The sequence below is a fragment of the Colossoma macropomum genome, unplaced genomic scaffold, assembly GCF_904425465.1.
Source record: "Colossoma macropomum unplaced genomic scaffold, Colossoma_macropomum, whole genome shotgun sequence".
In the NCBI taxonomy this organism is placed as follows: domain Eukaryota; kingdom Metazoa; phylum Chordata; class Actinopteri; order Characiformes; family Serrasalmidae; genus Colossoma; species Colossoma macropomum.
This window is the reverse complement of record NW_023494796.1, coordinates 171,222-197,494: the sequence shown is the minus strand read 5'-3', so window position 1 is coordinate 197,494 and position 26,273 is coordinate 171,222. Positions and strand designations below refer to the sequence as shown.

The window sequence follows — 26,273 nt, the reverse complement described above, 5'->3', positions numbered from 1 at the left end:
GTAGAGATCTAGTGCTGACTTGCTTTTTCATGACTTATATAGTTCAGTATGTAGAGATCTAGTGCTGACTTGCTTATTTCATGACTTCTATAGTTCACTGTGTAGAGATCTAGTGCTGACTTGTTACACTCAACATTGTCCTTTCTGCCAGCTGGCAAAGTTTGGCTAAATCGGCTAGATAAAAAAGTAACTGACCTAGAAAATGAATTTACCTGGACAAATTAGCTCTCTTCGTCATGACAACCGTTGGGTAAAACAATTCCCTTCTTTGCTCCACAGTCCAAAAACGACAAATGTATATCCACTGAGCTGCTGATGATGGAAGTGCAGGACCCTGTGACTACCGGACTGGAGCTACAGGCCTAAACTATAATATGGCTTTTAAACACATTAAAAACAAGCCTTAAGAGCCACAATACAAAGAAGTGATGTCTGTTTATGTTAATCCCGACAAAAATGAATGACATTAAAATATATTTTAATCATAATCCAGTGTACATTCAGTATTTTAAGTACAAAACAAGTTACATTTGAATTTGAAACACGCCTATACAACTTCCCCAGAACTAACTGCTTTTCTTTCCTTGAATAAAATTAAGAACAATAATAAAGCAGTAACTATAGAGACCTGCAGCACAGCTGCAGACAGGCATCCTGTTGTTAATGTTGAAGAAATGTTTATGAAATATTTGCTGAGATTTGATCAATGATTAGACCAGTGCTTTATAGCATAGCAGTAACTTTAGTATTAAAAATGCACTAATTTAATATTGTGTTTAATTAGGTTTAATTAGGCTCAGTCTAAGACTTTTACTTTACTGTCTTTTTTTGTTTTTAATTTTTTATTTCTCTTTATTTATCACTTCATATTTTTCTGCTTTAATCCTCTTGTAGAGCCCTTTGTAAACTTTTGATGTCTAACTGACCTTGTCTTTTTTGTAATTTACTTATTTAGGCAATATATTTATCTCCTTTATTTTTTAGTGTTTGTTTTCTCTCATTTATTTTTGAAAAGTTGTTTTTGCAAAGTGCTATGTAAGCAAAGTTCATTATTATTATTTATTGTTAAAAGGTTATATATTTAAAATGAATGCTTGCTCTACTGTAAAACGATGTGTGGTGAGGCTTTTTTGTCTCAGATAAGCACGTATGGAGGAATGTTCTGGAGAGATGTTCAAGAGTGTCCAGCTACCAGGGCATGCAGGGGTTGGGACAGTCGCGGATAAAAGACTCCAGCTTGCCCCTCGGAAACGTCCATGAGTGTAGTGTATGTGGTTAACTGTAGTTGGGGGGAAAAAAGAGAGATAGAAAGAGGAGTGAGTGCAATTATTGAGAAATATCGCTGTTTTTTATATTATATATCTGACAAACAATTGGAAAAAGTAACACCTACTTTATTCAGGACTGGCTTGGTGGACAGGACATCATAGACGGTCTTCCAAGAGATATTCTGTAAGAGAAATACATGCCATCTTATTACAGAGCACCTTCCAGCCACTCACTGTCCATTGTATCAGCTCCACTGACCATATAGGAGCACTTTGTAGTTCTACAGTTACAGACTGTAGTCCAGTTTCTCTGCATACTCTATTACCCTGTTCTTCAGTGGTCAGGACCCCCATGGACCCTCACAGAGCAGGTACTATTTGGGCGGTTGAATGATTCTCAGCACTGCAGTAACACTGACGTGGTGGTGGTGTGTTAGTGTGTGTTGTGCTGGTGTGAGTGGATCAGACACAGCAGTGCTGCTGGAGTTCTTAAACACTGTGTCCACTCACTGTCCACTCTATTAGACACTCCTACCTTGTCAGTCCACCTTGTAGATGTGAAGTCAGAGACGATAGCTCATCTGCTGCTGCACAGTTTGTGTTGGTCATCCTCTAGTCCTTCATCAGTGGTCATAGGACGCTGCCCACAGGACGCTGTTGGCTGGATGTTTTTGGTTGGTGGACTATTCTCAGTCCAGCAGCGACACTGAGGTGTTTAAAAACTCCAGCAGCACTGCTGTGTCTGATCCACTCAGACCAGCACAACACACACTAACACACCACCACCACGTCAGTGTTACTGCAGTGCTGAGAATGATCCCCCATGAGGGTCCATGGGGGTCCTGACCACTGAAGAACAGGGTAATAAAGTATGCAGAGAAACTGGACTACAGTCTGTAACTGTAGAACTACAAAGTGCTCCTATATGGTCAGTGGAGCTGATAAAATGGACAATTCGTGTAGAAACAAGGAGGTAGTTTTAATGAAGCGGCCGGTTGGTGTTTGTTGCCTTAAGTTATCGTGATTAAAACACTGAAAAGGCTCATATATTTGCGATAGATTTGGACATTTAAAGATTTAGATGTCATTTCCATGCAGCTACTGTGAGGCACAATGCTATTAAAACTGAAGTATATAGGCCTACTAGTCCTGGTGACGCCATGCTCTGCTCTTTGTGGTTTTCCTGCTATGACACGTGAACCAGTTCATACAGGACTGGGTAATTACCTGATTAGCTGTCTGATAAGAGAAACACAAACATTAGCAGAGCGTGGAGTCCACAGGAGTGAGATTAAGAGCTATTGTACTGCGCTGTGCAGTATAGTTCTTGTTTTGTGCTGTATATTGTGGCTTTTGGTATCTAATGTGAAGTATGGATAATATAACCCACTCCAGCCCCATTCATGATAATCTTGTTAGCGCTAATACAGGGCATTTTCTTCTTGAATTACTTGCAGCATTTTGTATTTATACACATATTTATACACTTTCTTTTCTAATAGGAATGCATGGGGATTTTTCTTCACATAACTACTGCAAAAATCCTTAAAGCAAATCATTTGCCAAAAACCTAATTTGCACAAATTTCTCCTCGGCCAAGATATATTTGGTATCCGAAGTTTACTTCTTTAGTTTCGCACTGGAGCTATGAGGCTAATGTAGCTAACAAGTAACAGAGGCTTATGTACACTAATTAGCATTGCACTCATATATCATCCCACATTTGATATGTCTTGCAGTAAAAGAAAAAAATCCACTTAAAAATGCTTAATTTTCATAATCATTCCTCCACAAAAAAACACCTCTAAGATCTAGATTAGAGGTCTGCATTTCCACGGATTCTTGCTGGACTTGTGGGAACTGGCACAATATCTTGCGGCGCGGGACTAATTTTTAGTGTTGTGCGTGGCAGCAGGCAGGAAACCAGCCAACTGCAGGCGGGAGCAGGACAAAGCACACATGACGAGAAATAAATAGCCTTTGAATAGCCTAAATAAAGTAGAACAATCACTAAATCATGTATATAATATAATAATATTATATATATAATATATATATGCTTACAAAGACTGCAGAGCATTCAGTGCGACGGCCACAGCTGCCCAGCAAAGTAACAAAAATAACCGTTCTGTGGTTTAATTCCTGCTTTGTGTTTACTGGGAATAAATGGCGTTTGGTGAAGTTACTTCACAGTGAGCCTGATGACCACGACTGCCGTGTTATTTCAGCAGAGGATAATGGACTTGTGAGTAGACTGTGTCAGATATTGGATGTCAGTTCGCCTTGAAACGGAACTGAGCGGGCGGGAGAGGGACAAAGGATTCCAATTTTCTGTGGGAGCGGGCGGGAGCAGGGTGAAATCTAATCTAGATACTCATGGTTTATTTGCAACAGCGCTGACAGAATAAAGCAAAGTTTTTGAATTTTGAAAAGAAAAAGGTTCTCACAGCCTGTGTGATCCGATTCATGCATTTCATGGCAGGAGTTCTGCGGTCATCCAGGAACAGAGGCTTCTTCCAGTGGTCATAATTAGTCTCCAGCACATACCACCTGCCCTGCTTTAGATCAATACTGAAAAAGAAACACACACACAGATTTTTATTCATGTTTTCTATTCAGTTCTGTTCAACAGCAGATGAGTTGGCAGTGGTGATTCAAGGACTGCACACATGTGGTGGCCACTGGGCAGCCAAAGCAAGTGCAAAATATGTGTAATTATCAAAAATGGTCCAGAAAACAAGACCTGTTCCATTTTTAAATCAAATATAATAACATTGATTCCCGTATGAATGGGAAACTCAACAGGAGCATATTGTTTCACGTGTGCATAGCATAGAATAGTAAAAAAAAAAAACAGACATCTTTAGACGATGCATTATTAACCCTTTAAGACTGAACCAAAAAAAAGTGCTTATTTCTGCTGTTTAATCTGCTCTTCTCCATTAATAATGTTCTCAGCTCTATTGTTATCATTTTATATGTAACTCGAAGGCCAAAAGTTCAATTTTTATTTGTGTGAAAAATTTTACACACAATTTTTACCTTTTTAACATACAAACACTTAAACAGCATATAAGTCACATACAGTTGTGTTTTATTGTTACTCTGATAAACTTAATAAGTACTTACAGATCTGAACTGTGATCTGAATGAGCTCACACAACACTAAAGAAAGCCTTGGTCATCTTTTATATAGTGATAGAAAACATGGTAGCACACAAAGCTCAGATTCTACCCAAGGATATGTTTCCCTCTGACCAACATAAACATGGTTGCACCATTACTTCTCTAACAGCAGGTTTAAATGAGTTGAAGGGGCCATCGCTAAGTTCTCAGAAGGAAATGCCAATGAGATGTTTGGTTCCACAGAAGTAATACACACCCTACATGCAGGTAGTGCATGGCCTACGAGTCTAACATGCACTCGCAAACTAGTATACTACCTAGCTAGGCTCTTCAGTTTGCTTTCATTTTTCAGCCAATGTTCACCAAAAAATGATCATTTTTGGGACAAAATTAACAAAAACATTTACTTAGCTACATTCATATCAGGATTCCTGGAAATAATGCACATGAAAGTGATTGTGCTGCCTACCCACAAATGTATATGCTTCACTCAGCTGTCCAAGTGGGTGTAACGTCATATGCTGAACTACTTTCTCTAGGTTGAGAAGGTGGAAGCATTCTAATCAGCCAGTTACACAAAGCAAAGTTTTAAGGAGGCACCCAGGTAGACCAAGCATCTTTAAGAGGTAGTCATCCCTCTGGCTTCTGGTGTTACAGGTGTCATGCCTTTCAGACAAATGGTAAAATTTGTTATACGTCGCTGAATTATTCGGTGGTTATGTACATGTACTCACTCTAAAGGATAGATGTTGTGAGTTCTGGATCTGGTGATGATGCATGCCTCGCCTGTCTGGTTTCCTCCCAGGATGAAGTAAGCAGGAGCCAGCAGCTTCGTGTCTGATAGAAGCTTTTTAGCTTCTGCATAGCTACCAAAAAAGCAAGCGTTTGTTAGCAAAATCATCAATGTTGGCCACAGCCAGGTGCTCATGTTCATAACTGTTGGTTACAGTTGTTCATTTTTACAATGGGGGAATATGTTAGGAACATGTGGGCAAAAGTGTGTGGACACCTGACCAGCTCACCTCTATAAGCCACCTTAACTATTAATAAGTATAACAGTCTCCACTCTACTGGGAAAGGCTTTTGGAGTGTGTCTGTGGGAATTTAGTGGGCTCATTCAGTCAAAAGAGCATTTGTGAGGTCTGGCACTGTTTATTGGAGGAGAAGGGCTGGCTCACAAGTAACTCAGTGGTCCCGCACTGTAAGTTTGAATGATCTACCGCTTCGTGGCTGAGCTCCTTGTTGCTCCTAGATCAGGGGTGCACAACTCCAGTCCTAGAGGGCCGGTGTCCGGCACAGTTTGGTGATTTACCTGCTCCAACACACCTGATTACACTTATCTGGTAATTGCCAGGTTAAGTGGGTGTGTTTGAGTAGGGAAACTGTGCTGGACACTGGCCCTCCAGGACTGGAGTTGTGCACCCCTGTCCTAGATGCTTCCATTTCACAAGGACAGCACTTACAGTTGACTAGGGCAGACCTAGCAGGGCAGAAATGTGGCTGAAACACCTGAACTCAGTAATTAGGAGAGGTGTTCATATACTTTTGGCCATACAGTGTATCAGTCAGCTTATAGATCAGGGTAGGTAACTAGCAAGTTTGTGGTGCATTTATTAAATAGGCTCAGCTAGCAAATCCTCCATGTTTCTGACTATGTTTCTGGCTTACCTGGTAGCGTTTTCCAAGACGGAGCGAGTCAGGAAGCTCATCCACATCCCATCTCTCTTCCCCAGGATCCACTCCAGAATGCCTGCAATACATCAACATGATGAACCAGTGCTTTGGCTTACAAGCTTCCCATGATAGAACTAATATCCTCATACTATGCACTCTCACATGAGGCTAAGATGTTAAGTATTCATGCTAGAATTCATCTTATTCTTTGAATAAGAGTGCAAGTCCAGGTCTTTTACACCAAAATAAATGCTGGTTAATTGACCTATCCAGGCTCCGTGCTCTTTCATAGCTTTGAGAGGCTGGACCAGCTTCCCATCCCATTCAAAAATGCCATTCAACCTAATGACATTCTAGAAAGCTTTGTTTAGATTTGCCACATAACGCTGGGCTTTCAGTGTAAAACGCTATGCTGGACTGTGTTGTTTTAGCTAATCGAATCTAGGCAAGTTGGAAACGACGACATAAACTGGCCTTCTTGCTAACCTTAGCTCGGTTACACAACAAAAAAATACATCCAAAAACAGTCTACAGTAATGCTAATAATACAATAATATTAAGTGATACAGCATTTAACCAACTCCACATTAATAATAATGATGTCTTGAAAAAGAGCAGAACCTGCTGGCAGCCTGAAAAATAACATCCACTATTCCTCTATGAACTAAAATTGATGAAGTTTGATTGTTTGAATTTGTTGTATTTTTGTTTTAGGCACTTTTTACATTGAAACAATTCAAAAACATCAGATATACAGTGATAATCATATGTAAGTAGTATTAATTATATACAATTAACTGTGTAATTACTATCTAATTAATTACTTAACCTCATATTGATGTGTTGCTCTTGGGTATCTGATTGCAGTGCTGATCTAAGATCAGACTGCGTTTTTTTTAAAGAACATGATTTTATGAATGATGTTGACAGATTAGCAGTCAAGAAGCTCTTACTGAGAACCAGACAACAAAATTTAATACTTTCAAATCAAACAAAGAAGCTGAACAATGGACTGACCACCCCAGAGTCCAGACCTCAACACCACTGAATGTGTTTGATTACTTCAGAAAATGATCAACCAGCTTCTAAGACTGAACTTTGGAGGTGTGTCTGCAGATTCTTTGAGGAACTGAAAATGAGTCTCCTGAAAAGAACTGAAGCTGTAATGAAGGTGAAGAAAGACTCACTGAACACTGAACAACCTGATTTAGTTGTTGAGACTTTTGTGTAATTTTCTGTTTTTTTCTCGATTAAATGGCCAGTAAGTAGAAGTACAAGGAGGGTGGGCCTGATAAACTGACAGCTCTCTACTAAAAAGAGAGAGAGAGAGTGGGGAAGTGCGCACTCACCAATGTAGCCTCCGTTCAGACTGAACCGCTCGTTCATTGTGAGGGTGAACACGTGCTTCGGTGAGAGAGAGAGAGAGAGAGAGAGAGAGAGAGAGAGAGAGAGAGAGAGAGAGAGAGAGATCACAAGTTTGTAGTGCAATCTTATGACAACATAACGTGATTACTGAACAGCAGCTCTGTGTCAGATTCCTCTTTTAGGAGTAAACTGAGGAAGTGAAAGTCAGAGTCACAGTCTTCTGAAAGCAGCTTGTAGTCTTGCAAAACAAAAGAAGGACCTGAGATTTACACTAATGCAGTCATCTGAAACGCTGCATTAGTCACACACAAACAACGCACACATTCAGGCTACTTTACCAACACATGCTAACTGATCACACAAACACGGTCCTTGATTCAGAATCTTCTGCATGAATGAATTGAATGGTGACGTTTTGTGGTCACATAAGAATTTAGCCGAGCCCACCACTCTTCCCCCTCCCCGCTGGGAAAGAGTGAATCCCACCCTCAGCCTCGACTAGATTTGGCTCCAGTCAGGCCAAAATGGATGGATGTTTAGAAAGTTGTAACGATATTAACTTTACCTGATTGTTTACTAAATATGACAACAATTCTTAAGTCTAGAACAATCATTGTTTTCCAATAAGTTTGATTTACAGTACAAAACTAGAAACGTGCAGTTTCAGCAGTTTCCAGGTGGTTGCCATAGTTTTGCACGATTGTTATTAAGGTAGTTGCTGAAGTAACCCAAATGGTTGCTAAGGTGTTGCTAGGTGGTTGCTATGGTGTTCCAAGGTGCTTGCTAAGGTGTTGCTAGGTGGGATATGGTATCTCTGGCAGTTGCTAAGGTGTTGCTAGGTGGTTGCTAGGGTGTTGCTAGGTGGTTTTTATGGTATCTCTGGCAGTTGCTAAGGTGTTACTAGGTGGTTGCTATGGTATCTCTGGTGGTTGCTAAGGTGTTGCTAGGTGGTTGCTATGGGACCCAAGGTGCTTGCTAGGGTGCTGCTAGTTGGTTGCTATGGTATCTCTGGTGGTTGCTAAGGTGTTGCTAGGTGAGATATGGTCTCTCTGGCAGTTGCTAAGGTATTGCTAGGTGGTTGCTAGGGTGTTGCTAGGTGGTTTTTATGGTATCTCTGGCAGTTGCTAAGGTGTTGCTAGGTGGTTGCTATGGTCTCTCTGGTAGTTGCTCAAGTGTTGCTATGTGGTTGCTATAGGACCCAAGGTGCTTGCTAGGATGTTGCTAGTTGGTTGCTGTGGGTATCTCTGGTGGCTGCTAAGGTGTTGCTTGGTGGCATATGGTATCTCGGGCAGTTGCTAAGGTGTTGCTAGGTGGTTGCTAGGGTGTTGCTAGGTGGTTGTTATGGTATCTCTGGTGGCTGCTAAGGTGTTGCTTGGTGGCATATGGTATCTCGGGCAGTTGCTAAGCTGTTGCTAGGTGGTTGCTAGGGTGTTGCTAGGTGGTTGTTATGGTATCTCTGGCAGCTGCTAAGGTGTTGCTAGGCGGTTGCTATGGTATCTCCGGTAGTTGCTCAAGTGTTGCTAGGTGGTTGCAGTGGTATCTCTAGTTATTTCTAGGGTGTTACTATGTCGTTGCTAAGGAATTCCAGGTGGTTGCTAGGGTGTTGCTGGGTGGTTGCTAGCATTACTTATCATAATCATGATATAAAGTGTAATTTTACAGAACTGTACTAATATTATGTTTACATATCAGACAAAAATGAAGCTTCAACTCACACTGCATTTGCCTCCACAGCTTCAGTGTTAGGCACCATCACAATGTTACCGTATGAAGATGTAAATGCTTTGTTGCAACTGAAAAGACCCCCACTGGATATGCCCCGCATATAAACACCTACCCTCACCTTAACCAGCTGTATATCACATAAGGTACCACATGTACTCTTAACTTACAGGCCTCATGCCGGTCAGCATGCCAACATAACCGGCGAAGTTGGTGGATTTGAAGACGGTGCGGTTGCTCCGTCTGAAGTCGACGTTCACCACAAGCGGCTTCAGCTTCTCCGTGATCACCCACGATCGGTTCTTCAAGTCCCAGCTAAATACAAAAACCACACAATAAAGTGTTAATACAAACATCCTATTGTGTTTACATGCTTTTGTACAAGTAGTTACAGTTTGAAAAAGAGAAACAGACACACTAAAGAGAAATGAAAAGACTCCAAATTGCTATTTGTATGTGTTTGTGAAAGGAGTGCTTTCATTACAGAGTAACTGACATATCTGGCGAATAATCATTCTGAATATAGGACATCCAGTCTGGTTTGTTCAGAGACAAATGAAATTACCCCATGAAAAGGCCAAAGTCCAGGTTTCTGGCATGGATGAGGTTTCCTGCAATAAATAGTTGAAGTCTTAGAGATTACATTTAAATACAAACCACCCTGATGGATACCAAGAAAAAACACACCGCCTGGGTGTAGATGAGGTGATTATTCGCTTACCATCAGGACCTTCTGCGACTAGTGAGGTGCACACTGTGAAAATTTCATAAAAAATGTTGAAGAGCACAACCTCCCCTGTTCAAACAGAGAGACAAAGAGATATGAAGGATAATCAGAAGAGTTACTGAAGACGAAGGAATGCATGATGTACATGTTATTGTACATTAAAGAAACTGAATGGACAGCTGTGGTACACAACGTTTTATTTAGCCCATCAGTCACAAAAAGGTGCGACTGAACATCCTTGAAAATGGTGTACTCAGGTAAAACATATTGAAAAGACAGAAAATGATCTCCAGTTTTCAGAGCTTTTGAAAAATGTAGCTCTATTGTAAAAAACAACCTTGCCTGGCAGCTTTAAACAGGCTTTAAACATAATATTTATAAATAAATGAGTAATTTAGTTTAATGTCTTACCTAAAGGAACACCGGAAGCTGTTGCGATTCCTTTAATCTCCTCATTGAAAGGATAGGGGAGCGTATCAATCATCAAGGGCTAGGGGTCAAACACACAAAAATGCATCAATACAGAGTTATTTATAGCATATAGTACATGACTGAAGTGCCCTTGAACAAGGCATCTAACCCCCAACTGCTCCCGGGGCGCTGCAGATAGGGCTGCCCACCACTCCGGGCAAGTGTGCTCACTGCCCCCTGGTGTGTGTGTTCACTAGTGTGTATGTGGTGTACGGATGGGTTAAACGCGGAGGTGAAATTTCCCCAATGCAGGACTAATAAGGGTCACTTATAATGTGCCCCAATACACATATTTATGTGTATAGATATATTAAATCTGCATATATATATATATGTATGTATTAAATCTGTGTATAGATATATTAAATTATTGAGCTACAAAGTGAAAAAGCAAGTATTGTTAGCAGCACGCTAGCCAGCTAATGTCACTGATATGAGTGATTGAACTCAAATCAGTGAACTTTATGGTTAATGTTACATTTTAACCAACTCCTGCGTCTGTATGTTGACTGATCTGAAGCAAATCTCACTTAAAAGGAAAGAAGTGCTTCTTTATTACTTTCTAACGGTGCGAGCAGTCGTGCTACCATTGGAGCTGAGAACACCTTCCCAACTTGCCGAATAGGAATTCCCAGTTCAGGAGCCATTTTCTTAGCTTTTTCCTAGCTGGAGTTCCAAGTTACGAGCTTCAGTTAAACATGTTTGCAAGTTGACAGTAGTAGTTAAACATTCCTGAACGTAGCTTGTCAGCATTGTTGGGACTTTTAGAGATGTGCTTGTTTAGCTATTTTAGCCGGCCAGTTAGTTATCGCTAGCTTTTGCAAGTGTAGTCCAACGTAGCCTTTGAAAACAACCATGCAGTGCGCTACATTAGCCTCCTAGCTTCAGTGCGAAACTAAAGGAGCAAAAATCAGACACGAAACACGTCTTGGCTAATTGACTAAATTTGGAGCAACACTGCAGGAAATGGTGTAAATTCTTTTTTTGGCGTACTACGTCTTCAATCAACTAACAACAGAAGAGATGGGTCATTCTACAGAAACGTCCATTTTTGTGTCCCTACCGTTTACAGATATATTACACTTCAAAAACATGTTAGTTTTTTATTTATATTTCAAAATAAAACAGTAAGTTATTTTAACAGTTTCACCTTCTTGAGCCTCAATTTAGCAATATTGGTCTTTAAGTCAATTATTTAGAATTCCAAGCACCACAGAAGAGCTCGTCCCTACAGTCACGTGTGAAGGCTGAGGCCATATTTTCAGGTAAAAAACTGCAATTTTAACTACAATAATCTATACATGACTATGAAATATATGATTTAAATGACATAAAGAAAACAAATGCCAAATAAATATTATAAAATATATAATGAAAGTCCCCAGGAGTCGTGTCACTGGTGTTACTGCGTAATAAAAAACCTCTTATTTTGAAGTTAAAATCACACTGATGACATCACTCGACTTCCTTTTACCTGTTCTCTGAGGATCTATGAAGAAAAGCACATGGTGAGTCCACTGTGTCTTTCAGTTATCAGAGATTTTCTCATTTAGCTCATGATTTCATATGAAACTTTTAGCTGAAGTCACTGGTGTGACCGACTTTATTCTGAGGTCATTGTGAAAGAATAGAACACAAATGGATTAAATTCCATATTTTAGTGGATATTCCATGATTGACAACATGTGGTTTGATGCTGACCCAGACACGTTATTAGCCAGATAAAGACTAACCCAAAGCACAAAAGTTCCCTATTCACTCCCACAACTTTGTTATACTGGGTTTTAAATTGACAGCCATTATTTTCACTCATAAAAGGTGATTAAATCAGTACTTGCTAGCGTCATGTTGACTCTGCATTCCTACAATATGGATTTTCTTACATCGTCTTACATTTCCTGAATTAAAATGAGCCACGGTGCAAATTTTTAGCAAGCACTCACCAAATCCCTGTCCACAAGATCAACGAGCCGCCCGCTGGGGACGAAGGCATTTGCTAGATCCTTGATGGCCTGGATCATGTTCACCAACTACACAGAAAGAAAGCCACATCCACATAAGTGCTTCTATGTACAGGGTATGTAAAAGTTTGAAGCCTAGCACTGATTTTCTTTAAAGTTTCAAAAATACTTTATGATTAAGTCAATCTGACAACAGATTTTTCCAAAATATTCCATCGTTTCTTTTGGCCTGTAATGTAGGATCTACTAACTCTTAGCAAAAAGGCTTCTAGATAGTACCAACAAAAGGGTTCTTTGACTTGTAACAATAGTGGAACCCTTTTCAAAAAGGTTCTATAAAGAACCATCTGTAACACAATCTCCATCAGTCTGAGGAACCCTTTCACAATGCAAAGAACGCTTTAATCATGCAAAGTGTTCTCTGAATGTTCACGGTTCTTTCTAGAACCATTTTCTGTACTGAAGAATGCTTGAAGGACCATACTTTTTAAGAGTGTAGCCATCCAGTAAAAAGCCTGTACACTACATTTTTCTTGTATCTCATTCTCCGTATGAATTTGTGAGTTTATGTTCCAAAAACACTCACAATTTATTTCTACCTGACAGACTGTTTTAGTTACTGTGCCTTTAATACTGACATATGTAAACGAGCTCTGCTCTGATGTTCTGATTGGCTGCCCTGTATTGCCCATCATTCAAAAAGCAGTCCAGCCTGCGACACTCCTTATAACTTCAGTGTGAGTGGGTGAGGCTGAACGGCTTCAGGCTGAACGGGCCTTAGTCGCTGCTGCCTGAACTAAACCTCGTATCTCCATTTTCGTCATTTTTCAGTTTCTGACATAATTTGAAAGTGTCTGTTGTCCTTTACATTGTGTGTAAATTTCATGATGAATGGACCAAAAGAAACGGCCCAAAATGACTTGGAAAAAACTCTGGTTCCATTGACTTACATTAAAAATAAAGCATGTTTTTTCCTTCTCCTGCAAAGTTACCATTTTAGAGATACGAGGTTTTGTTCTGACAGCAGCAAAATATCTACTTGGACAAAAGTTTCGCAGGGATCACCAACTACATCAAACTGTTTTACGTCAGGAAATTTGGAAAATTCTAATTAATAATTGCATTGAAAGCTGCAGCTTCACTTTGCATTGTTGTAAAATTTGCACAGCAGGAAAAAGACTTTGAATAAAATATTTTTACATTAACTGACATGTTTTTTTTTCTAATATAACCATCATAATTATACTTAGTCATTACTACTGCTTATCTGTGATAATCATTAAGTATAGTAACTACTACACTCTTAGCAAATAGGGTTCAATATAGTACCAAAAAGGGGTCATTTGGCCTGTAACAATAGTGGAACCATTTTTGGTGCTATATAGAACCCCTTTCAAAAAGGTTCTAAAAAGAATCCTCTACAGCACAGTTTCCATCAGTCTGAGGAATCCCATTCACAATGCAAATAACCCTTAAATCATGTAAATGATTCTTTGAGTGTTCATGGTTCTATATAGAACCACTTTCTTGACTGAAGGTAACCAAGTCAATTCCAGTTAGAAAGCAAAACCATCCGGGTTTAATCCTAATGGTTCTAATTGTCTTTTGTTCAGCAGGGAAGTCATTTGAAGTAAACAGAAGTATCTGTTTACTCCCTGCTGAAGAAAGACCATTAGAGCCATCAGGATCAAAACCTGGTAGTTTTGCTTTCTAATGGGAATCGGCATAATGCACGTGTCAGGCTCCAGTCCTCGCAGGCCGAAACACTACAGACTTCAGCACACTGCCTCATTAAACACACCTGATTCAGCTCTTCAGCTAATTAGCACGGCCTTAATGAACTGAATTCAGAGCGTCAATGAGGGTAAACAATGATCTCCACAGCACTTTGACCCAGAAGGTCCCCAGTTTGACATGCCTGGCTTAACGGCTTCCATTCGAGACTACCAGTTTCCTCTGGGACACACTAGATCCCATTAGGAAACTATCAAACGCATCTGGAATCAGTTCCAGAACTCTGATATTATACACTGATCAGGCATAACATTATGACCACCTCCTTGTTTCTACGCTCATTGTCCCATTTTATCAGCTCCACTTACTATATAGGTGCACTTTGTAGTTCTACAGTTACAGACTGTAGTCCATCTGTTTCTCTGCAGACTTTGTCAGCCCCCTTTTACCCTGTTCTTCAGTGGTCAGGACCCCCATGGACCCTCACAGAGCAGGTACTTTTTGGGTGGTGGATCATTCTCAGCACTGCAGTAACACTGACGTGGTGGTGGTGTGTTAGTGTGTTGTGCTGGTGCGAGTGGATCAGACACAGCAGTGCTGTTGGAGTTTTTAAACACTGTGTCCACTCACTGTCCACTCTATTAGACACTCCTACCTTGTCGGTCCACCTCGTAGATGTAAAGTCAGAGACGATAGCTCATCTGCTGCTGCACAGTTTGTGTTGGTCATCCTCTAGTCCTTCATCAGTGGTCACAGGAGGCTGACCACAGGACGCTGTTGGCTGGATATTTTTGGTTCTCAGTCCAGCAGCGACACTGAGGTGTTTAAAAACTTCAGCAGCACTGCTGTGCCTGATCCACTCAGACCAGCGCAACACACACTAAGATACCACCACCACGTCAGTGTTACTGCAGTGCTGAGAATGATCCACCACCCAAATAGTACCTGCTCTGTGAGGGTCCATGAGGGTCCTGACCACTGAAGAACAGGGTAAAAGGGGGCTAACAAAGTATCAGAGAAACAGATGGACTACAGTCTGTAACTGTAGAACTACAAAGTGCACCTATAGAGTAAGTGGAGCTGATAAAATGGACAATGAGCACAGAAACAAGGTTATGCCTGATCGGTGTACTGTAATATTAGCTCATCAGGAAACCACACAATACCATTATAACCTTTGGACACCAACAGAAACTTCTGTGATTTTTCAGCAGGGCAGGCTAAACAGAGCTGAACTACCTGTTTACTGTCATGTGACTCTTCTCAGTCACATGACAGCAAAGTGTCCCAGTACAAGGGTGAACTTACGTCATTCTTTTTGTCTGTAATAACCTCCTTCCACCTTTGGCTGGGGGCTAGATCCAGATCCACCGTGTACCAGCTGACTGCGCCTTTAAACCTGGAGAAACAGGATTAACTCCACAACCTCAAAAGGATGACATGAATGCTTAGTCATGCACCAGGCAGCTGCAAGCTGGGAGGAACTTCCTCAGAAGCTTGAAGAAGGAGTGAAGATTACAAAACTCCTCAGTAAACTGCTGTTACAAAACAGGCCCAAAGCTCTATTACACCAGCCTTTATAAAGACAAGAAGCCAGAAACACATACGTTGGTCCACTGGGTGGATACATGCCTGTCCGGCAGTCCTCAGTGTACTGTGAAATGAAGAAACAGGTCCAGTTATTGATCACAGTTGCACGTCTGGTGTCCACACTGATCTTTAAGGCCTCTTTATTCCATCACTAACATGTTAAAGCACTGTTTGGACACTGGCCCTTTAAATGTCTCAAACTATCACTGGATTTCAACAACAAATGCGCTCGTTTTCAGCCTAAAAACCCACAAAACGTGTCAGCGGAGACTCACCGGCGGCACATACTGCGCTGACACGGAGGTGAAAGTGAGGAGAAACGCGCACAGAGCTCCGCTCAGCATCGCCGCGGTTCAGGCTGGACTGAACTGCGCTGCGCTTCGTCCGCGGACATAAACAAGGAAGTTTTGTTTTCCACCCGTATTCCGAAAAGTCCCGCCTCTTCTGCGCTAGGATTGGTTGGCGTGGAAAACTAACCAATCATAGTGCAGGACGCTACAAAATATAAGCCAATCGCAGCGAAGAAGAGGCGGGTTTTTCTGGAAAACGGGCGGGAAGGAAAAAAAAAAACAACAACGTTTCTCGTGACAGCTCGGCGGATCAAACCATTCATTTCAAAGCGGAGGGAGAGCAGCAACAGGGCGCGCGCGAACAGTTCAATAAATAAATAAAAATAAATAAATTAATAAATAAATAAATATCATGTAATCAGATTTTTTACGTAATTATGTATTGTTTATATATCATTTCTGATTACTAGATTTAATGTAAGTATTTTTTAATGAGTTTTTAGATTTTATTAAATTGCTTTATATTCTATTAAAGCCGTAACTTAAATGACAGAAGCGACTATTTTCACAAGTTTTGTTAAGTTAGGGCCAATTAAAAGCGTTTTACTTTTGATATGTTTTTGGCGCCACCCTGTGGACACTTTGGAGAAGCGCATTCTGCTTCATTCAGCGTTTTGGTTTTACTCGAATTTATTGTTAAAATGTGTTTCACTTTACAAGAATTTTCATTTTTAATATCTGTTACACAATAAAAGTTTCAGGTAATTCACCCGTTAGAAGAAATCATGGATAAAATAAAAAGCTGTACTTTTAAAAGCCAATCAAAGCAAGTTAATCTTAGTTCATTAAATACTGTGTTAATTTAATATTTTATTTTTAGTTTGCTGTTTAAGAATAACAGGCACGACATATTTTTATTAAACATAAAGCTGCTCCATTTATGTTCTGTTGTGAGTGTCAGTGAAACCTTGTGCCTTGTGTTTAATAGTATTCAGTATTTACTGAATTATATTAAAAGGGGATTTTCATTTTCTGCATAGTTCTGTTTGATTAAACTGAAAACAGCACAAAAACATGTTGTTGTTTTTTTTTAACATTTTGATGTTTCACCTTGAACTTTTTTGTATTTTGTGCAAATATGTTGACGTCCAAAAAAGTATGTCTATTTTTTTTTTCTGCATCATTTGAAGTTAACAGCTGTTCTTTACATTGTGTGAAACTTTCATGATGAAAGGACCAACAGAAACATTCCAAAATTACTTGGAATAAAATCTATCTCTTCTATTTTTGTTTTTTAAATTTGTTTTTGGAGATATGTTTTATTTTGGACAATAATAATACATGTTCATTCTGAATATGATGTCTACAACTCGTTCCAGAAAAGCTGAGATCACCTTTCCTTTTAACAGTACTTAACAGTCACTTGGAGACTGAAGACACCAAAATGTGTATTTATCTTTCAGTGTTAATGGTGCTTTCATAGATGTGCAGGTTACCCACTAATCCCCCCTGACCACGACAGACCCTGGCTCTTGAATTTTACACTGGTAACATTCTGGATGTGAAAGCTCGAGCCCAGAGAAGTCAGAGGTGTTTCTAGACATTGTTGAAATACAAATGCAAATATAAGTCAAAGTGGATTTTTAATGGACACTAGTTACTGCTCAATAAAGTTGTAATATGCAGCCAGTTAATTAGTAGATATGGGCTTCATAGCAGCATTACAATGGCATTATAATATCCACCTATACTGAAGCATTGTGGAATATGTATAATTAAATATACATAATATACTATATATGTTCATATTTCACAGTGTTGGAAGTAGGTATTATATTTACATTCATACCACATGTTTACAAGATGCCACTCCCAGCTAGAAATGTCCTCATTCAGGATTAGAAATAATAACAAGCTTGTGAATGTGTTTATCTTTCAGTTTGGTAGAACAGCAGGCTATAAAACTTCTTATCAGAGTCTGCAATCAAACTGAACACCCTCCAACTTAAGCAAGACAAGAGGTAAAAAGTTAAGGGGACAAGAGCATGAATTGTTTCTGTTTACAGCAACAGGTAAGGTCATGAATTATTAAAGAAAAGAATGGAAAGAAACATAATTATACGTTGTTTATCTTCTCAAATTCTGGCAAAAACAGTAGAATAGAGGAATAGTATGTAAATGTGAAGCTGTAGTTTGAAACAATGGACTGGGATCAGTTCCATACACGTTAATAAGCGATACAGTCATTATTCTTCACCTAAACTTTAGAATAAATTAGGATTTTTAGAAATGAAGTACAGTTATGGAAAATGTCTCATGTTGATTCTGTAAAATATGATTTTGTGTTTATTATTATTAGTTGCTTTGACGTGAAAGCACACGGAAGACCGAGGAGATGTGTGAGTTCCAAAGTTCACCTTACTGATAACTCAGAGCAGTAGAGCGGAGGCTAAGCTACTGTTCAAAAGTCTGTAAATACTGGATAATAATGTGTTCTTTTATTTAATAACTGGTCAAAAATAAAGGTACTACACTGTCACTGGGGCAGTACCCCTCTTGTCACTGGGGTGGTCCCCTCAAGGGTACATCTCAGTACCTTTTAGTCAGGGAACATAACTGTACCATAAGCCTCCACACACCCCGTCTCGTCTCCAGGCATTTTATTTTATTGTTCTGTTTTAAAACATTCGGTTATGAAAAGGTACAAATGCAAACTTTTCACCTGAAAAACTTATTTAAGGATCACAACTGGACCTAAAACCACTGTTGTACCTTTTGAGGGAACATTTGCACTGTTTGTACCTTGATGAACAAAAAATGTACCTGAACAGAACCTTTATTTCTAACAGTGTACAGTTTTTATTTTGCTCTGTGGTGTTTTAGTGTTTCAGGTGGTTGCTATGCTACTGATACGCATTGCAGCTGTTCTCGTCTGCTCTGCAGCAGGTAAACACAACAACTATCTCTCTTTTTATGTCACATTACCTAGCCTTGCATCTGACACTTTTTTATGACATCCATTCATCTGATCTCTTTCTTGCTGTTTTATAAGATTTCCAGTTTATCTTCTCTTTCTCTCTTTGCCGTCCTTCAGAGTTCTCTGTACTTGCTCCTGATGGTTCAGTCTCAGCATATTTGGGGTCTTCAGTCATCCTGCCGTGTCGTCTTTCTCCATCTTTAAATGCTGAGACGTTTGAAGTTCGGTGGTACAAGAATGATTACGACAACCCAGTTCTGCTGTATAGAGATCTAACGGTCCAGGAGAGCACTGGAGATCCTCAGTACAGAGGCAGAGTGTCTCTGATTGGAGAACTGGTGAAAGGGAACGTCTCTCTGAAACTGGAGAACCTCACACTGGCAGACAGAGGAGAATATGTGTGCTTTGTTAAGGGTGCCGTTTGGTACGACACGGCTAATGCAAATCTCACAATAAAAGGTAAGACCTTGAGTGAATGAATTGTTAGTCATTTAGCTTACATTATCAATGATAACTTGATCAGCAAATTGGGGAAATGCAGATAATCCTAAAACACTACTGATGGGAGTTTGAGTAAGGAGGTCAAGCAATCATCCTATCATGCTCTGAGGCACGTATTAAAATGCTGAACCTAGATGACCTCGAGTTGGGATCAAGAAGGCAAGAGGAAAAGATCTAAGTAGCTTTCATTATTGGGGCGCGGAGAGCAGAGGCTTCGGTCACAAAGACTGCTATACTGGCTTGTGTTTCAACAGTGACTAAAGTGTCATCTGCATTTAGATGTATGGGAAAGGTGTCAATAATCCCCCCAGGCCATGACAGACCCTGGCTTTTGAACTTTGCGCTGGTAACACATCTGGATGTAAAACGTGGACTCACCAGATCACAATACACATTTCCACTCTGTATCAGTCCATTTCAGATGAGCTTGAGCCCAGAGAAGTCGGCGGTGTTTCTGGATGTTGTTGACATACGACTTCTCAACTTGCATATGTGGATGCAGTGACTAACAGTGTTTACGGACAATGGTCTGTCAAAGTATTTCCGAGTCCATGTGGTGATATTCATCATAGAAGTATGCTGGTTCCTAATGCAGTGGTCAAAGATCATGGGCTTGAGTTGTGGTTTTCAGCCTTGGCCTTTAGATATAGAGATTTCTCCAGTGGATCCTTTCACTGTAGAGGGTGAAATACCTGAGATTCTTGCAAACGCTCATTTTGGAATGTTATTCTGAAAATATTGGACAAAAGTCACGTCCGCATTTAGATCTATGGCAAAGACGTCAATAAGGCTGGAAATTGTGGCGGAAAGCCAACATTCAGTGAGCCTGATGACTGTGCATTAGTGCGATATGCAAGAAAAACTGTTCCTCAGCTGACTGAGAATATCAGAGCGGTATGTAATTAGACTGTCAGCAGGAACAATCCATCCACAACTACGCAGAGAGGGATATAATAGCAGAGCTGCAGTGCATAAACCAATCATTACAAGGCAAATGACCATTTGAGAGGTCAGTGAAGCGACAGCATTGCTCCACAGAGATGTGGAAAACAGTGATCAGGTGAGTCACGTGTGGGAAGTGCATGTGCAGCGTACACCAAGAGAACTGTACAAGCCTGAATGATGGACCCCCACAGTGATGGGGTCCGGTGGCTCTGTTATGCTATTGGAGGGCATTTTGTGGGTCACTGCAAATCAATATAAAGTTGTTCTGAGTGATCACCTTGATCCTAAACTGTAAAAACGTTTTGGTGTCCTACTTCATAAAAGTAAACAAACTTGTTGCCATAACATTTTAAGTTCATTGAACTTAAAAACACAGATTTTTGTTCTGTTTACGTACTATTAGACGTTAAATGAACCTGATTTTTATTGCAGCAAGTTTATTTACTTCTTAAGTTAAGACACTAAGCAGCTTTTTTTTACAGTGTATTTCTATCTCAGTCTCTTCCATTTGGTTTGATGTGTATGAAAATGATGTAAATCATATGCTATGGCCTCAACCCAGTTGAATACCCATGAGAGATTTTGGACCAATGTGTTTGTGCTCAAAGCCACCATCATCAAAAGATGACTGGAGGGAATATCTTGTGGAAGAACAATTTCTGCCATGTTTCTGTTACTAGCATGTCAGCAGCATTTCTGTACATTGTTGACATTTGACTTCTGCTGTGCATGAATGAATTTTATTGCAGCAAGTTTTTTTTTTACTTCTTAAGTTAAGATACCAAACAGTTTTTAGAGTGTTTTTATCCTGGTCTCTTCCAGTTGGTTTGATGAGTATGAAAATAATGTAGATCACATGCTGTGGCCTTCACAATCACCAGATCTCAACCCAGTTGAACACCTATGGAAGATTTTTAACCCATGCATTAGCGCTCACCACCACTATCAACAAAACATCAAATGAGGCGGCACTGCATTAAAAACAGACATGATTCTGTAGTGGAAATCACTGCATGGGCTCAAACACTTCTCAAAACCACTGTCTGTGAAAACAGTTCATCACTGCATCCACAAATGCAAGATAAAACTCTAAAACGCGAAAAAGAAATCATATATAAACAGGATCCAGAAATGCTGCCACCTTCTCTGGGCTGGAGCTCATTTAAAATGCACTGAGGGGAAGTGAAAAAGTGTTCTGTGGTCCGACTAATCAACATTTGTATTTCTTTTTGGACACTGTGTCCTCCGGGCTAAAGACCACTCAGCTTGTTATCAGTACACAGTTCAAAAGCCAGTATTCATGATGGTGTAGGGGAGCATTAGTGCACATACCATGTCAGCAGCATTTCTGTACATTGTTGACTTCTGCTGTGAATGAATGTTATTGCAGCAAGTTTATTTACTTCTTAAGTGAAGACACAAAACAGTTTTTTACAGTGTATTTCTATCCTAGTGTCTTACAGTTGGTTTGATGAGTATAAAAATGATGTAGATCATATGCTGTGGCCTTCACAATCACTAGATCTCAACCCAGTTGAACACCTATGGGAGGTTTTTAATCCATGCGTTAGCGCTCACCGCCACTATCATCAAAACATCAACTCAATATCTTGTGAAAGAATGGTGTTCCATCCCCTCAGTGCAGAAAAGTACATTGAAGGAGTTCTGGAGGACCAATGCCTTTTCCTTTAATTTGTCACTCATCTGTACATGTAATGAATCTGATTGGTCTGTGTTGCTTACTAAAAACTCTTCTGTTCTCCCAAGCTTTAGGCTCCCTTCCTGTTCTCTCATTTGCTGAAGTTGGAGATCAGGTGAATGTGACCTGTGCATCAGGTGGATGGTCACCAAAGCCCATCCTCACCTGGAGAGACAAAGAAGGGAGAGAACTCAGAAACAGCCACATTCATTACAAAACTGGTACTAGATCTAACAAATGCCACAAGAAAATATCAAAACTTAGTCATAAAAAAGTCATAAAAGTAACTGTTTTATTTGAGAAATTTAATTGAACTTTTCATATTATGAGGAACTTCACTGAAAAAAATGAATGTTGAAAGTGTTTCCACCTCACTGTGGTCTCTGATTCTGTTCTTTAGACTCTGAAGGGTTGGTCAGTGTGAGCTCTTGGCTGCTTTTCTCTCCCTCAGAGTCAGAGTGGATCTCCTGTTCTGTGGGTTTATCTGATCAGGAGACGAGAGAGGGAAGAGTGCTGCCACACAAAGGTGAGAACAGTTCTCTATCCACTTTACACTACTGTGAATTATTCAAATGTAGCTCCAAAGTATAAGAAAGTAAATGAACCAGTTTAATTTTCAGTTTCAAATATTTAGTACCGACTGTACTGTAACATTTAATATGTACAGCTGAATGATCTACTTATTCAGGAATATAAAATGGTATTTTGCGCTTTGCCTCATACTTTAGCTAATTTTTAAATCTTTAATAAATACTGTTTGGGTGTATAGAAAAATATTACAATATAATTAAATGCCATTTTTGGAGAACATCTGTAATTTTATTCTATATACAACCCCATTTCCAAAAATGTTGGGATGCTATGCAAAATGTAAATAAAAACAAAATGCAATGATGTGCAAATCATTTAAACCCTATATTTCATTGAAAATAGTGCAAAGACAACAAATCAAATGTTGAAACTGAGAAATTTTATTATTTTTTAATAATATATGCCCTTTTTGAATTTGATGCCAACAACACATTCCAAAAAAGTTGGGACGGGGTAAAGTTGTGTAATACTAAAAAAAACACATGGTGGTTGATTGGCAACAGGTCAGTAACATGATTGGGTATAAAGAGCATCTCAGAGTCTTTCAGAAGTAAAGATGAGGAGGGGTTCACCGCTCTGTGAAAGTCTGCGTGAGTAAATTGTGCAACAATTGAAGAATAACGTTTCTCAATGTAGAATAGCAAAGAACATCATCTACAGTACATAATAACATTAAAAGATTCAGAGAATCTGGAGAAATCTCTGTATGTAAAGGACAAGACCAAAACCAGTATTTGCTGGCCGTGATCTTTGGGCCTTCAGGCAGCACTGCATTAAAAACAGACATGATTCTGTAGTGGAAATCACTGCATGGGCTCAGAAACACTTCTGAAAACCACTGTCTGTGAAAACAGTTCATCATTGCATCCACAAATGCAAGTTAAATCTCTAAAACTAAAGAAGAAACCATATATAAACAGGATCCAGTAATGCTGCCACCTTCTCTGGGCTGGAGCTCATTTAAAATGGACTGAGGCGAAGTGGAAAAGTGTCCCGTGGTCTGCCAAATAAACATTTGAAATTCTTTTTGGAAATCATGGACACTGTGTCCTCCGGGCTAAAGACCACTCAGCTTGTTATCAGTGCACAGTTCGAAATCCAGTATTCATGATGGTATAGGGGGCATTAGTGCACATGGCATTGGTGACATGCACATCTGTGAAGGCACCATTAATGCTGAATGATATATACATGTTTTGGCAACATATGCTGCCATCCAGATGACATCTTTTTTAGGGAAGGCCTTAATTATTTCAGCAAGATGATGACAAACAACATTCCGCATGTATTACAGCAGCATTGATCTGTATTAAGAGTCCGCGTGATAAACTGACCTGCCTGCAATCTAAAACTGTCATCCACTGAAAACATTTGGCACATTATAACATGAAAAATACTGCAAATGAGCCCCCGAATTGATGAGTAGCTGAAATCCTATATCAAAGAAGAATGAGAAAACATGTCACTTTCAAAACTACAGCAGTGTCTCCTCAGTTCCCAAACACTTACAGAGAGTTGCTAAAAGAAGAGGTGATGAAACACAGTGGTAAACAGGCCCCCGTCCCCACTTTTATTGGAATGTGTTGTTGGCATCAAATTAAAAAACGGCATATATTTTTCAAAAAACAAAAAAAATTCTCAGTTTCAACATTTGATATGTTGTCTTTTTACTATTTTCCTTTAAAAATATGGTTTACATGATTTGCTCATCATTGCATTCTATTTTTATTTACATTCTGCACAGCGTCCCAACTTTTTTGGAAATGGGGTTGTATTTTTGGAAAACTGGGTTTGGTGATCCCTAATCCAGCTAACTTATTGATAATTTTAGTGCCACTTTGATTCCATGTTTATGTTTCTGTAGGAATCTGGAGGGAGGCGTTCATCTCCACTTTAGTACTTTCACTAATTATCGTCATCATCCTCACTGCTCTTCTTCTTTTAGTACGACAAGGTAAGGTTTAAAACTACAACTGTTCATAAATAAAGTTTTGGACATAAACTCTGACATACCACAGCAATAATGCAGTTATTTATCATATGTGTTTCTTTAAATAGGTTTATTTCCACACTGCTCATCTCATAAAAATGCAAAAGCAGCAGGTATGATTCATCATTTTGTAATATTTATCTATAAAAATGTGTAGAAATAGAATTCCATAATACAGCTGGAAGAGATACATTATCAGTGATCTCAGGATAGATGATATTACAGATATGAGTAAGAAATGATGCTCTACATGTCAGGATGATAAAGTGTGAAATATTAAATTTCCATTTTCGTCATGCAGCTAATTCTGTTGAGTTCATTCCAGCAGAAACAGTTCCCCTCAAAGGTAACCAGATTTCATTTAGAATATATATTTTTTCATTTGTAATATATATATCACTGCTATCGGAACAAAACCTCGTATCTCCAAAATCGTAACTTTACACAAGGAAAAACCCTACTTTACTTTTAATGTAAGTCAATGGAACCAGACTTTTTTCCCCCCAAGTCATTTTGGGTTATTTCTTTTAACCAATTCATCATGAAATTTACACACAATATAAAGGCCAACTGGTATTTTCAAATTATGTCAAAAACTGAAAAACAGCAACAATTGAGATACAAGTTTTTGTTATGACAACAGCAGTATTTTATTATTTGTATTTCAACTTTTTTTCTTTTGTTATAAGAAAATAATATAGTCAATTCCCTCAACAGAGGAAACACTTCCCCTTAGAGGTTCCCCTTTTTTGTTGAAGATGTATAAGTTTGGATCAACAATATTAAATATCTCAGAGTAAATAAAATGTAGTGTTTTTAATGTCTTTCATATTCTGTATTCTGTTTCCTGATGTAATCTGGAAACTGTCATTTGTCTAAAGTTCCAGATGAAGCTGCAGAGAAGACAGTTTCAGGTAAGTTGTCACTTGTAGTTAGAGGGAAAAAGCATTAATTAGGTTCCAGTTTAAGCCGCCTGCTTTTCTGCTTGAATGTTTTAAAAGAGAACAGTGTTAAAATAAGTGTATCATACAGATATCAGTTCACAGTCCTCTGTGTCTCCAGACTCTGCTGAAGAGAGATTACAGATGTGGAATAAGCTGAAAAAACAAAGGTATATCAAATATTTGATATTCATTTACTTACATGAATCTTCACTGTTCAGGTCAGACAAATGTATTTGTCCTTTTCTTTCACAGTGAAGCTCACTGTGGATCCTGACACACGTCACAGATCTCTGATGTTGACACGAGATGGAACTGGTGTGTATTGTGGAACACTGAGCTTATCCAACCCTGCAGACCCATTTCCTCACGTTCTGAGTCAAGAAGAATTCTCCTCAGGACTGAAATACTGGGAAGTTACAGTGGATCAGGAAGAAAAGAGTAAAAAGTCATGGTGTGTGGGGGTCACTCAAAAGCCCCCCACTAAAGAGACCCTCACAGCTCTCTATTATGAAGAACACTGTGGTATTTACCCCAGTACTGACCCTCACACTCAGATACCTGTTGTAGATCACGTTTCCACCCTGGGTCTGATTTTAGACTTCAGACACAAAACTCTGTCCTTCATTAATGTAGATAAACGATCTCATATTCATACTTTTACAATGAATAACATTGAGAAGAATAAATATTTTGCTCTA

The 26,273-nt window shown here is 39.3% G+C and overlaps 2 protein-coding genes across 5 annotated transcripts; one reads left to right on the top strand and one right to left on the bottom strand.

Moving 5' to 3' along the window:
- Window positions 1-416: 416 nt before the first annotated feature.
- Window positions 417-16,030, bottom strand: asah1b (N-acylsphingosine amidohydrolase (acid ceramidase) 1b). Its single transcript, XM_036583542.1, is given in 15 exon segments — window positions 417-1,236; window positions 1,238-1,279; window positions 1,394-1,450; window positions 3,716-3,839; window positions 5,129-5,260; window positions 6,063-6,144; window positions 7,418-7,472; window positions 9,326-9,470; window positions 9,721-9,766; window positions 9,877-9,951; window positions 10,294-10,372; window positions 12,297-12,383; window positions 15,357-15,447; window positions 15,656-15,702; window positions 15,914-16,030. Coding segments are annotated over 15 exon segments (1,179 nt in total). The 5' UTR covers window positions 15,983-16,030; the 3' UTR covers window positions 417-1,188.
- Window positions 16,031-17,888: 1,858 nt separating this feature from the next.
- Window positions 17,889-25,975, top strand: LOC118816949 (butyrophilin subfamily 1 member A1-like). Of its 4 annotated transcripts, none has more exons than XM_036583546.1 (12): window positions 17,889-18,000; window positions 18,288-18,327; window positions 18,812-18,874; window positions 19,023-19,364; window positions 22,119-22,271; window positions 22,502-22,576; window positions 24,506-24,595; window positions 24,700-24,744; window positions 24,933-24,977; window positions 25,513-25,545; window positions 25,664-25,742; window positions 25,828-25,975. In XM_036583546.1, the coding sequence occupies exons 2-12, from the start codon at window positions 18,324-18,326 to the stop codon at window positions 25,847-25,849; spliced, it is 951 nt and encodes a 316-aa protein (XP_036439439.1). In that variant the 5' UTR covers window positions 17,889-18,000; window positions 18,288-18,323; the 3' UTR covers window positions 25,850-25,975. The 4 variants fall into 4 exon arrangements, with proteins under 4 accessions (XP_036439439.1, XP_036439438.1, XP_036439436.1 ...); XM_036583545.1 differs by having other exon boundaries at window positions 22,451-22,576; window positions 25,694-25,742; XM_036583543.1 differs by having other exon boundaries at window positions 22,451-22,576.
- Window positions 25,976-26,273: the final 298 nt, after the last annotated feature.

Coding starts and splice junctions, on each gene's coding strand:
- LOC118816949 (XM_036583543.1), top strand. Junction 22,577..24,505: donor AAGAGTGCTGCCACACAAAG/GTGAGAACAGTT, acceptor ATGTTTCTGTAG/GAATCTGGAGGGAGGCGTTC. Junction 24,745..24,932: donor TAAAAATGCAAAAGCAGCAG/GTATGATTCATC, acceptor TTCGTCATGCAG/CTAATTCTGTTGAGTTCATT.